Source organism: Elephas maximus, chromosome 5 (genome assembly GCF_024166365.1).
Source record: "Elephas maximus indicus isolate mEleMax1 chromosome 5, mEleMax1 primary haplotype, whole genome shotgun sequence".
Classification (NCBI taxonomy): Eukaryota; Metazoa; Chordata; class Mammalia; order Proboscidea; family Elephantidae; genus Elephas; species Elephas maximus.
Window position 1 is genome coordinate 164,619,332 of NC_064823.1, and position 12,084 is coordinate 164,631,415.

At 51.6% G+C, this 12,084-nt stretch overlaps 1 protein-coding gene across 1 annotated transcript in view; it reads right to left on the reverse strand.

Annotated features, from left to right (window-relative positions):
- Positions 1-12,084, reverse strand: part of SORCS2 (sortilin related VPS10 domain containing receptor 2) — a 568,942-nt gene that overhangs the window by 383,280 nt on the left and 173,578 nt on the right. Inside the window, exon 2 of the mRNA XM_049886699.1 lies at positions 9,007-9,074. Coding sequence (XP_049742656.1) covers positions 9,007-9,074 — 68 coding nt within the window. The remainder of the gene's footprint in view (positions 1-9,006; positions 9,075-12,084) is intronic.

The following is a 12,084-nucleotide window of genomic DNA, read 5'->3' on the forward strand; positions in this document are numbered from 1 at the left end:
GCCTGACCCAAGCCATGGTGTTTTCAATCGCCTCATATGCATTCAAAAGCTGGACAATGAATAAGGAAGACTGAAGAAGAATTGACATCTTTGAATTGTGGTGTTGGCGAAGAATATTGAATATACAGTGGACTGCCAGAAGAATGAACAAATCTGTCTTGGAAGAAGTGCGGCCAGAATGTTCCTTGGAAGCAAGGATGATGAGACTTTGTCTCACATACCTCGGACATGTTGTCAGGAGGGATCGGTCCCTGGAGAAGGACATCACGCTTGGTAAAGGACAGGGTCAGCAAAAGAGGAAGACACTCAATGAGGTAGACTGACACAGTGGTTGCAACAATGGGCTCAAGCGTAACAACGATAGTGAGGATGGCGCAGGGCTGGGCAGCATTTCATTCTGTTGTACATAGTACGGTCAGTAAGAGTCGGAACTGACTCGGCAGCCCCTAACGACAACAACCTCTGGTCATTCTCTGTGATCTTCTCCCTCTGTCTCCTCTGCCCAAACGTCGCTCTATCCTTTGCCACCCATGAAAATTCTACTTCTTAGGTGGTCTTCCCCAATGCAGCCACCACGCTTCCAAACTGGCCAGCAGTTCTGACCCCATCTCATTTCTCAGGTTGTTACAGTTTGAACTGTGTTTCTGAGAAGGTGTGCTGAAACCCTAACCCCATACCAGTAACTGTGACCCTCTTTGGAAATCGGGTCTTTGAAGATGTTATCAGTTAACATGAGGCCATACAGCAGCAGGATGGGCCCTAATCCCATCTGAGTGGCGGCCTTATAAAAATGGAGAATTGACCCAGAGGCACACACAGGGGATGAGGCATGTGAAGACGAGTCTTGGAGCAAGGCCTGCCGGCAGCCGCCCAAACAGGGAGGGGGGCAGAGACAGTGGGTCTCAGAGCCCCAGAAGGAATCGACAAGGACAACGCCCTGATTTGGACCTCCCAGCCTCCAGACCTGTCAGAGAATACAGAATGTTCTGTAAAGGTGCCTACTTTGTGGGATTTTGTTATGGCTGCCCTCAGAAACTAAGACAGGGCTCATCTTAGGACAACCAGCTCTAGGGATTTTGTGCGAGAGACATCCTTAACAGGCTCCGGGGAAGAAAGGACACCACAGAGCAGGGGCAGAGCACACACTCAGGGACACACGCTGTAACGTTAGGGGTCCAGGAGACGACGTGGGCTATTTACAACCGCACAGGATGGGTTAAGAAAAAGTTAAGCAGCCCAGTTAAAAAAAAAAAGAAGAAGGAAAGAAATTCACCCTGCAGCCAGAGATTAGACAGGCCTATAATGCAAACAATAACCCAGGTATTTCAACCATGTACACGACACTAAATGGGCACACCAGCCCAGGGGCAAGGACGAGAAGGCAGGAGGGGAAGGAAAGCTGGACACATGGAAATGGGGGACCTGAGGTAGAGAAGGGGAGAGTGTTAGACACGTTGCAGGGTTGGCAACCAATGCCACAAAACAATACGTGTATTAATTGTTTAATGAGAAACTAATTTTCTCTGCAAATGTTCACCTATTTACAAAAGTAAATAAAAATAAAGATCTGAGCAGGTAACTTACAGAACAGGAGGCCACTTCAGTCAGAAAGCACAGAAAATATAATAGGAAAAACGCAAAGTAAAACACTGAGCCACAGTCTTGCTTCCACCTAAGTACAAACATTCAACGTCTCGTGTATCGAGCAACGTGGAGCGTGGGATCGCCCTGCAGGTGCGTTGGCGGAACTGAGGCAGAGGACAGCGAGCAGATGTCCACATCTGCCTAGAGAAGCCTACGCGGACGCTAAGTGCAGCCCTGACTGGGACAGCATGGCTGATGGGGGTGAAAAACCAACGCTGGCTGCAGGGACTCACGAAAATGAACCAGCTTACGCATGCTACATGGATAAACTACAAAAACAAAGTTGGAACAATAAATCGAATTTCAGAAGGCAGCAGGGCACCATTTATATCAATTTTTAAAATACACTAAGCGACAGGACATATTGATTGTGGAGAGACGCAGACACATGTACTTAAGATATAAGACCCACAGGCAATAACTCGAACCGGGGTAGTTGCTTCCCGAAGACGCTGGGCGGGAGAGAGGAGAGACTCGGGCTTGGTCGGAATCTCAATACAGTGTATTTCTTTAAAGAGAGAGAGAAATCCCAAACAAAGGTGGGAAAGTAATGTTGCTGTTAGCTTCCACCCAGTCCACTCCCAACTCATGGCGACTCCACGCCCAACAGAACAAAACACTGTCCAGTCCTGCACCATCCCCATGATGGGCTGGGGATCAGATCATTGTGATCTATAGGGTTTTCATCGGCTGATTTTTGGAAGTAGATTGCCAGGCCTTTCTTCCTAGTCTTAGTCTGGAAGCTCCGCCTTAATCTGTTCAGCATCATTGAAACACACAAGTTCCACTGAGAGATGAGTGGTGGCTGCATATGAGGTGTGTTAGCCGGGAATCACACTGGGTCTCCTGCATGGAAGGTGAGAATTCTACCACGAAAAACATTAACAACCGTTAAAGCTACGAGGGGGTAATGGGCCAGACTAGCTTCTGCTTTGGTAACAACTCAAGCTCTAAATATCAGTGGCTTAACCCTGATTATTCCTGCTGACCATTGATTGGCCCAAAGTAACTGCAAGGGAGGCTGGGAGAGGAAGGAAACGCTTGGATTACTTGGTGAGTGCTAACTTGTCTCTTCCACGTGGATACAAAGGCATCTGCGATATCGCTTTCTGAAATTTTCTGTACGTGTTAAAGTTTTCATGATTAAAGTGAAGACAGAAAACTGAGAAACAACCCCCTCCCCCCCGCCCAATAAAAGAGATGGATGCTACCAAGCGACTCTGAGAGAAACTTCTGAGGCTGCCCCAGGTTGTAGGTCCTGACTAAGGCCAAATGTGGCCGTCGGGCCATCCATAAAAGCACCAGGTTGGCACTGCTGTCACACCATCTTGGCTCAAGAGCAGTGTGGGTACAGCTTCCCTGGGCTGTGGACTGGGGTCTCTGTTTCAAATCCACTTTGCCCAACAGACGTGCTGAGTGTGGGAGCCAGGCCATACTGGGGGCTGTGCCTCGGTGCACAGAGGCAGGGTATAGCCGTGGGCGTGGGCAAGGTCAGCTTTCTCTCTGGCTCAGGTGCTCCAGATGCCTCGTGCTCAGGCTGACTGTGTCGGAGCCATCCCTGTGCTCCTGGCCCCCTGCACCGTCCTCTGGAGAGGCCCCATGGATATAAAGCGTCTCCCAGGTCCCTGCAGTACTTCCTAAGAACCACATCACCACACTTCCATCCATGCATCTATCCGTGTAACCACCCATTCACCCATCCATCCACCCACCCATTTATCCGTCCATCTACCCACCCATCCATCCACCCATCCATCTGACCATCCTTCCATCCATCTTTCCTTTCTTCCATCCATCCCTCCATTTACCCATCCTTCCTTTATTCAATCCTTCCTTCCCTCTCTCTACTCATCCGTCCATCCACACATCCAATGCCCAACATCACTTACTGTGTGCCAACAGCTGTGCGAAGTTCTGAGAAAACATCGATCAACAATATGGACCTGACAGATCTCCGTCCTCGGCAGCTTAAGTTCTGTGTTGGGGTGGGGGTGGGGGGTGGCTGGGAAATGGATAACCCTAAACAAGAACTCCCACACTTCAGTGAAAGATGAGATGACGAATGCTCTGGGCTGCTTTCTGCTGACTGGTGGGGTGACTATTTTGTGCAAAAGATGTTTATGCTGAGACTGAATGTCAGAAAGGTGTGAACACACAAGGGTTAGTGCCAAGTGCACTCTGGGCAGGCGGTCAGACACACACAGGCCCTTATGGGGCTGAGCTGGGATAGTCAAGGTTCAGCCGGCAGGTGGGTGGGGCTGTAGCCTGACAACTAAAGGGGACAGTGGGAGAGGATGACATGGGGGAAGAGGAGGGGCCAGCGGACACAAGGTCTTTCCAGGGAATATGGGGTCTTTGCAGGGATGTGGGGTCTTTGCAGGGATGCAGGGTCTTTCCAGGGGATGCAGAGTCTTTGCAGGGACGTGGGGTCTTTGCAGGGACGCAGGATCTTTGCAAGGATGTGGGACATTTGCAGGGGACTTGGAGTCTTTTCAGGGATGCGGGGTCTTTTCAGGGATGTGGGGTCTTTACAGGGGAACGTGGGGTCTTTGCAGGGACATGGGGTCTTTGCAGGGACGTGGGGTCTTTGGGGGGACGTGGGGTCTTTGTGGGGATGTGGGGTCTTTGCAGGAACACAGGGTCTTTGTAGGGAGGTGGGGTCTTTACTGGGACATGGGGTCTTTGCAGGGGATTGGGGGTCCTTGCAGGATGTGGCTTGGATGTTACTCCAAGAGGCATGGGAAGCCACTGCTCCTAAGCGGCCCCACCTCTGGCTACCCGAAGTGGGGTCCCCGGACCAGCAGCACCTGGAAGCTTGTCAGAAATGCATAATCTCCTATCCCACCCTCCAGGCCCCCTGAATCAAACTGAGATTAAGCGTGGTGTCTGCGGTGGGACGCAGCATCAGCCACGTTTAAAGCTTCCCAGGTCAGCTGAGTACCTCTAGGGACCCGCTACTCCAAGTGTGGTCCCCAGACCAGCAGCAGCAGCCTGGCCAGAACTCACTGGAAACTCAGAACCTTAGCCCCACCCAGACCCACCAAATCAGATCCTGCCTTTTAACAAGATCCCGGGGGAAGCCGAAGTCTGAGAGGCTCTTCTCTAGGCATTTCCAACGGCAGACAATACAGCCCCCAAGGGTTCTTACTCTTTATGTATAAAGCACAGACGTACATGTAGTCTGTAAACAGAAATACAGTTACGTGGGGGCAATTAGGACAAAAGTTGTCTAAAAAGGCTCCTTGGCGAAGGAAGCAGAAGGAAGGGCTGAGTGAGCTGGCTCACTCAGTGAGTGGAGGGGAAGCCGCTGCCACATGGCCCTTAAATGCAGGACACTTAAAAATGCATTCGGCTTGGATTTCCGAGAGCTGTTCCCCAATGTAAACAGCACGCCTGTCATTTAACATGTATCTGCTGTGATCACACGAGAGCACTCCTGGGAGGCCCGCATACACCCAATAAACGCGTCTTTAATAACAGCATTTAGTAGGTGTCCTGATGCAGGGTGACTTTAACGTCCCGTCCAGGTGGGTGAGGGAGGGAAGCATCCCGAGGACAGAGAAATGGCCATCGTTCCACTTCTAAACCAGACTCACACAAGTCCCCAAAGGGATCCAGAGGACAGGAAGCGATAAGTCTCACAAAAAAAAACACATAGCATGTAATTAAACACAGGAAACCGTTCATCTTCACTAGCAATCAAATGGCTGCAAATTAAAACGGTGAAGTCCGTTTGGGCCCGTTAGTGAGCAAGTTTAGGAACAATTGTAAAACCGAACACACCGGGTGGCGGGGACACCTTCCCCTCAGAGGGAGCCAGCACTCTTATGAAGAGAAATTTGGCTGCGCAGACATAAACCACCCACTCTCTGTGGATCCAGAATGGAGCTCAGAAGATCCAGCCCAGAGAAAAGAGGAAGAGGGAAACCACATGCCTACGTTTTTTATGGCAGCAGCAATATGGGACGGCTCAGGGTATTAGAGTGAACCAGCTCGAGGGGCTAGCTCACCACCATAAAAAACAACGCACAGACTGTGTCACAATATGGAAACATAGCATGTAAGTGAAAACAGTGTGTCACAATATGGAAAAACTCAAAGCATAGTGTATAAGCGAAAACAAGAAGCACTCAAGACTATATTCTACGTCTAATTACATAAATGTGCCAAGAACCCAGGCTGTATTCTACATCTAATTACATAAATGTGCAGAGAACCCAGGCTGTATTCTACGTCTAATTACATAAATGTGCAGAGAACCCAGGCTGTAGTCTACGTCTAATTACATAAATGTGCAGAGAACCCAGGCTGTAGTCTACGTCTAATTACATAAATGTGCAGAGAACCCAGGCTGTATTCTACGTCTAACTACATAAACGTGCAGAGAACCCAGGCTGTATTCTACGTCTAACTACATAAATGTGCAGAGAACCCAGGCTGTAGTCTACGTCTAATTACATAAACGTGCAGAGAACCCAGGCTGTAGTCTACGTCTAATTACATAAACGTGCAAAGAACCCAGGCTGTAGTCTACGTCTAATTACATAAACGTGCAGAGAACCCAGGCTGTAGTCTACATCTAATTACATAAATGTGCAGAGAACCCAGGCTGTATTCCGTGTCTAATTACATAAATGTGCAGAAAACCCAGGCTGTATTCTACATCTAATTACATAAATGTTCAGAGAACCCAGGCTGTATTATATGTCTAATTACATAAATGTTCAGAGAACCCAGGCTGTATTCTACATGTAATTACATAAATGTGCAGGAGAAGGCAAAGCTGGTTATATGACCAGTGTCCTTATAAAAGGAGAAGAAACACGGAGACAGTCACACAGGGGAAGATGGATGTCACGTGAGGACTCATCTACAAGGCAAGGAACAACAAGAAATGGGCAGTGCTACAGAAGCTGAATGGAACCAAGAGGGATCCTCCCCTACAGTGGACAGAGAGGGAACATGGCCTGGCTGATGCCCTGATGTCAGGCCCCCAGCCTCCAGAACTCAGAGACAATAAATCCCTGTTCTCTAAAGACGCCCACCTCTGGTATCCTTGTTACAGCAGCACTAGGTGACTTACACACCCTTCAAACAACATTGAAAATATTCCAGTTCCCTCATCTCCAGACACCTGGAGACCCTGTAGGAGTGCAGGGAGCCCAGTATTCTGAACGTGTCTAAGGAAGGTGTCTGAGCAGATGGATTACTGACTGTGAAGGAAGTGTTCCAGCCCTTCAGTGCTTGACTGATGGTGCAAACTGGAGCAAACATGGTAATTGGGAACCGTGCTTTCAGATAGGAAAGACTTACTCCCCGGGCCAATTTTAGCCAAGGGGAGCCTTCCCTGCATGCCCCCCTCAGGAACCAGGGGGCACCCCTTCCCTGGGCAAGGACTCCCCAAGGAGCCTTGGTCCTGAAGCCAATCCCAGAATTAAATCCTCAGAGAGAAGCAGGTGATATTTCACTAAAACTTCAACACTCACACCATTTGCGGCGCTTGTCCAGAACCCGAGGAACCACCTCACCGTCAGTGGAGAAGCCAGGTGTCTTAAACGCCCTCTGAACACTCCTTGGTGTGTGAGCTGCTCCAGGTACCAGACAAAAATACGCCAACATATAAAGTCATGGGGAGGTGCTGGCAGGAAAACACCTGACTAGACACGGACCCCGTTACACATGCTTTTTTGTAATGCTCTCAAATCACGTACGTCTGCAATGTGTGTGACATTGTTGTATTGCTTCTGTAAGATCTTAAGCCACAGATACATAAATTACTCATAATGTGATTTGGAAGTAGAAAATTTGTGAACTTAGACATAGGAGTATGTGAAGAATACAGTAAAAAATAATAATAACCTTTGAGTCAACTTTGCCCCGGTAGGCTGTGATGCTGTGATTACATATAGTTAATTTCTATCAACTAGCCTTGAGACATAATTGTAAACCACCTCCCTCATCTCTAATCTTGAAGAAAAGAAACAATATTTGGCTAACCTCTAACCCTGAGGACAAAACGCCGAGGAGAGGAGGCAGAGAGCATCACCTCTCAACTCTGACACCCTCCACAGAGGAGACCCTGCCAGAGCACAGGCTGAGGCTCTGCCCCCACCGCTGCCCTTGCTACAAGGGACCTCCACCAGGTTCAAGCCACGGTCAAGGCGTCTTCCTCTACCCCTTGTTAAAGGTAAACACCTAAAGTCTAAAGATCTGGACTCTAACCATTGAACTAATGAGTTTACGCATGTCAAATGCGAGCATTTATTTAAATTTTAAAATTAAATCCTACGCAACAGACCCCTTTTCTGGCAGCAGCAGCAGAATCGAGAAGCGGGGTGATGAGTCTGGGAAGAGAGTCCACAGCTGAGTGGGGGAGGGCAAACTAGGAGAAGGGGGCAAGGAAAACTCGGGGGCCACAAGGCAACGCCGCTCCTCACACAGCAGAGAGAGAACCGGCCCCGTCGGCCGTCGCACCGTCCCAACAACCTTCCAAAGCATCACCGGAACCCTCGTCAACTGAATGCAGCACCGACTCCCTGCTGAAAGCAAAGCCAAAAGCTGAAAATAAATCCACTCAAGCCTCACGTGACTCCGACGACGCTGCAACACGGATCAGTAGTTACAGGTGTATTGGTTTGAAACAGGCAAATGAAAGAATCGTTACTCGGAAACCAACGTCGTTGAACGCCCAGGGAACACGGAGGTGGCACGCCGTGTGTGGAAGGGGCAGAGTCTGCCACCTGAGACGCCGGGGGTCTCCGCCCGCCCTTCCTGGTGAGCAGATGTAAATATCGAAGGTGATAATAGCCGGAATGATTTCTAAAAACCTCCTTCTCTCTCATCTCTTTCAAAACATCAAAGGGGCGGCCTCCTGCCCTGGGCAGCATTCATTCTGGCACACAGAGACACCCGCTCCTCCATGGGCCTTCGTTTTCCAAGCGCTCAGCTACGCCAGGAAGAAAGAAAGGCCCAGACAATGAGGGGAAACGCACATTTGCTGGACGCCGGGAGGCGTCTGAAGTTCGGAACACAAGCAGGGGATTGTGCGCTGACCTAAATCCACGACCAGGACCTCCTCCTCGGGGGAGAAAAGACGAAGAAAGGAAGAAGAGGAAAGAAAAGATGCCTTCTGAACGGCTGTCTATGCTCGGGCGCTGTTTGTGCCCACTGCCGAGAGACGCCTGATCCACTTTCCACTGCTCCTCGGCGCGTTTCCAGCCAGAGAGCAGCCAGAGAGCAGCCCGAGGCCGCCAGCTCAGGAACTGCTCGGCCAGGCATCTGGCTCTCAGCCCGCGGCCGGGAGCCCCAAGAGACGTCGGACGAGTGGGAGGGCAAGAGAAAGGCTCACCGCAGCTGACTTACCGCCACAGAGAACTCTCCAGAACCTTCCCCATGTCTGTGTGGTAGTACTTGGTCAGGATCAAGATGACCTGTGGTGTCAGAAAGAAAAGGCACAGGTCAGAGGGCTTAAAGGTTCCCAAAGGCGGATCTAGTGACCCTCCCCCGAGAATTTACAGTCCCTCAAATGTGAGCACCACCCCTGTCTGTCGGTCTGCCATATTGGCATTTGTGTTGCTGTGAGGCTGGGAGCTACACCACCGGTATTTCAAATGCCAACAGGGTACCCATGGTGGACAGGTTTCAGCAGAGCTTCCAGGCTAAGACAGACTAGGAAGAAAGGCCTGGCGATCCATTTCTGAAAATCAGCCAATGACAGCCCTGTTGGTCACAATAGAACATTGTCAGATAGAGTGCGGGAAGATGAGCCCCCCAGGCTGCAAGGCACGTGACATACACAGTGGCCGCCACCGTGGACTCAAGCACACCGACGATCACGGAGACAGTGCAGGACCAGGCAGTGTTTCGTTATGGTGTACATGGGGTCACCATGCATCGGGGTGATTCGATGGCAACTACCAACAGCGACTACAACAAAAGGAGCCACCAGGGCCTTGCCCTGTTGGTATTCCAGGAAGGCTCTAAGCCACCTCAGCCCAGAGGACCTAGGTCACAGGCTCGTCCCCACTCTGAACTGAGCACCTGTCTGTGCCCTTCAGGACAGCATCACGCGCACTGCACCCTGAGGGACCCAGCCAGGAGCTCTCTTCAGGCAAGAATAACGCACACCAGCCCTGGGTGGCCTGAAACCCCAGCTACAGGCCCGTGAGGCAGTGTCCAGGTGTGACCGCAGCATGAAGTGGTCAAGGCTCCCACAGGCGGCTGTCCCCCAGCCGGACACAGCCGGCTGGGCCATGTCCCTGGAGTGTCGTCACCCCTCTGGGGCGGTGACAGTAGGCTGGGGACATGGAGACACCGGGCACAGTGGGAGGCTGCCTACAAACCATCGCAGACGTGCCCTTCCATTTTCCTAACTTTCCCACACACAAAGCTGTATCCACCACACACCTGTGAGGGAAACGCCACTGTTGGTGAAAATGAAATGACGGTGTGTCCACCATACGCCTAAGCAAGACCGGAGAAGAACTGACACCTTTGAATTGTGGTGTTGGTGAAGAATACTGAATATACCCTGGACTGCCAAAAGAAGGAACAAATTTGTCTTGGAAAAAGAGCGGCCAGAATCCTCCTTAGCAGCAAGGATGGTGAGACTTTGTCTCACATACTTTGGACATTTTATCAAGAGGGACCAGTTCCTGGAGAAGGACATCATGCTTGGTAGGGTCAGTGAAAAAGAGGAAGACCCTCAAGCAGATAGACTGATACAGCGGCTGCAGCAATGGGCTCAAACATAACGATTGCAAGGATGGCACGGGACCGGGCAGTGCTTCATTCTGTTGTACACACGGTCACTGTGAGTCAGAACTGACTCAAAGGCACCCGACGCCACCACCACCACACGGGCCACTGTTGGTGAAAACGAAATAACTGTGTGTAAGTGCACCTTTTAGAGGCTCTTCAAGACAAAAGTGGGAACAGCCACTCCAAAACAAACAGGAAATGAGGCTCTCCGGCCCAGTGGGGACAGCGGTCTCTCCCCAGTGGCTTCCCTGGCCGCAGCAGCTCCGTGTACATCGAATTCCATTTCACTGCCTGCCAGTCTGTATTAGCTGCTCCGAATACTCCCGTTGCCATGGGGATGCCCGGAGGTAAATGGGAAGCCCCCCTCCACCCCACCCTATCCTATTCTCACACTGGGAACCGGGCTGCTGGCCTGGGTAATTTGGGGTCTCCGCCCTGGCCATCCCCCGCAGTTGGTCCCTTCCAGTAAGCAGTACATCCCAGACAGCAGCTGTTGGTGATCACAGCGGGGACATATCGGGGGAGACGTCAGCTAGGATAGGCAGGATGACTCCGAAACGCCGAAACGCCAGGCCTCGTCAGCAGAGGCACGGTGGGCCCTGCCTGGCTGGGAACCAAGCGGTTTCCTTCCGCTGCCATCTGCCGCACTCAGAGCCAGAACGCTCCGCAGATGGAGGGAGGCAGCCTGACAGGGCCGGGGCAGGAGACGAGCGTATTTTTAACCTATTGATTTATATTTTATCATCTTCCTGCTCCCAGCGGGGATCGGGGGAACTGGAGCATGACAGCTGGAAGGCACCTCAAAGCCCGTTTCATCCGGTGCCAGCCAGCGTGAAGTCCTCGACCCAACATCCTCACAGAGCAAGGGGAGCCGGGGCTGCCCACGCCTCGAGGGGTGGGGAGTGGGGCTCAGCCCTTAAATTAACGTGGCTCTGAGCCCTCCTGAGGGCTGCTCCGTGGGGAAGCTGGGCCTCCGTGAGGTCTGCTTTCTGGTGACTTCTAGTTCTGCCGCTGTAGCCCATCACCAAGCAAGACTTGTCTCTCTTCCCTGTCCCTGCTGGGAAAGAGTCTCCACCCTGTCCACCCACCGTTCTGTGCTCCAGCCCCCAGCCTCTGCACAAGCTGTTCCTTGGCCGGTTTCCTCTTTCTCCCACCCATCCCCCAGTTCCTCAATTAATTGTTGCTCAGCTTTTGAATCTCAGTGGAATCAACACCACCTCCAGGAAGTCTCCCAGATTCCCACTCTGGGTTGGAAGCCCCCTCCATGTTCCCCCAGCCCCTGGGCTTCCTGTCCCAGCACAGCTCATAGCCTCTCTTTTTGCCACGAGACCACCAGCCCTTCCTGGGCAGGGGCTGTGTCTAGCATTACATCCCCAGCACTGGGCACCATGCCTGGCAGATACGGAACCTCCAAACCACTCAGGGACCGTCAGCCAAGTGGATGAGGGAGAGTCCCTAAAACCGCATCTGCCACCTTCCTCCCTTCCCTCATCAGCATGCTCTAATTTTTCTGCCCTCAGTAAGCAATGTAACAGCAATGATGAGGATTGTTTCTGCCCAGCGTGCTGGCTGAGAGGGTCCCGGTTCTGGTGGTGAGCTCGTGCTGGGTGCAGCTGGAGGGGGTAAGGAAGTACGGGCTGGTGGTGCTGCCTCCACCGAGGAAGGAGGCACCCATTTGGG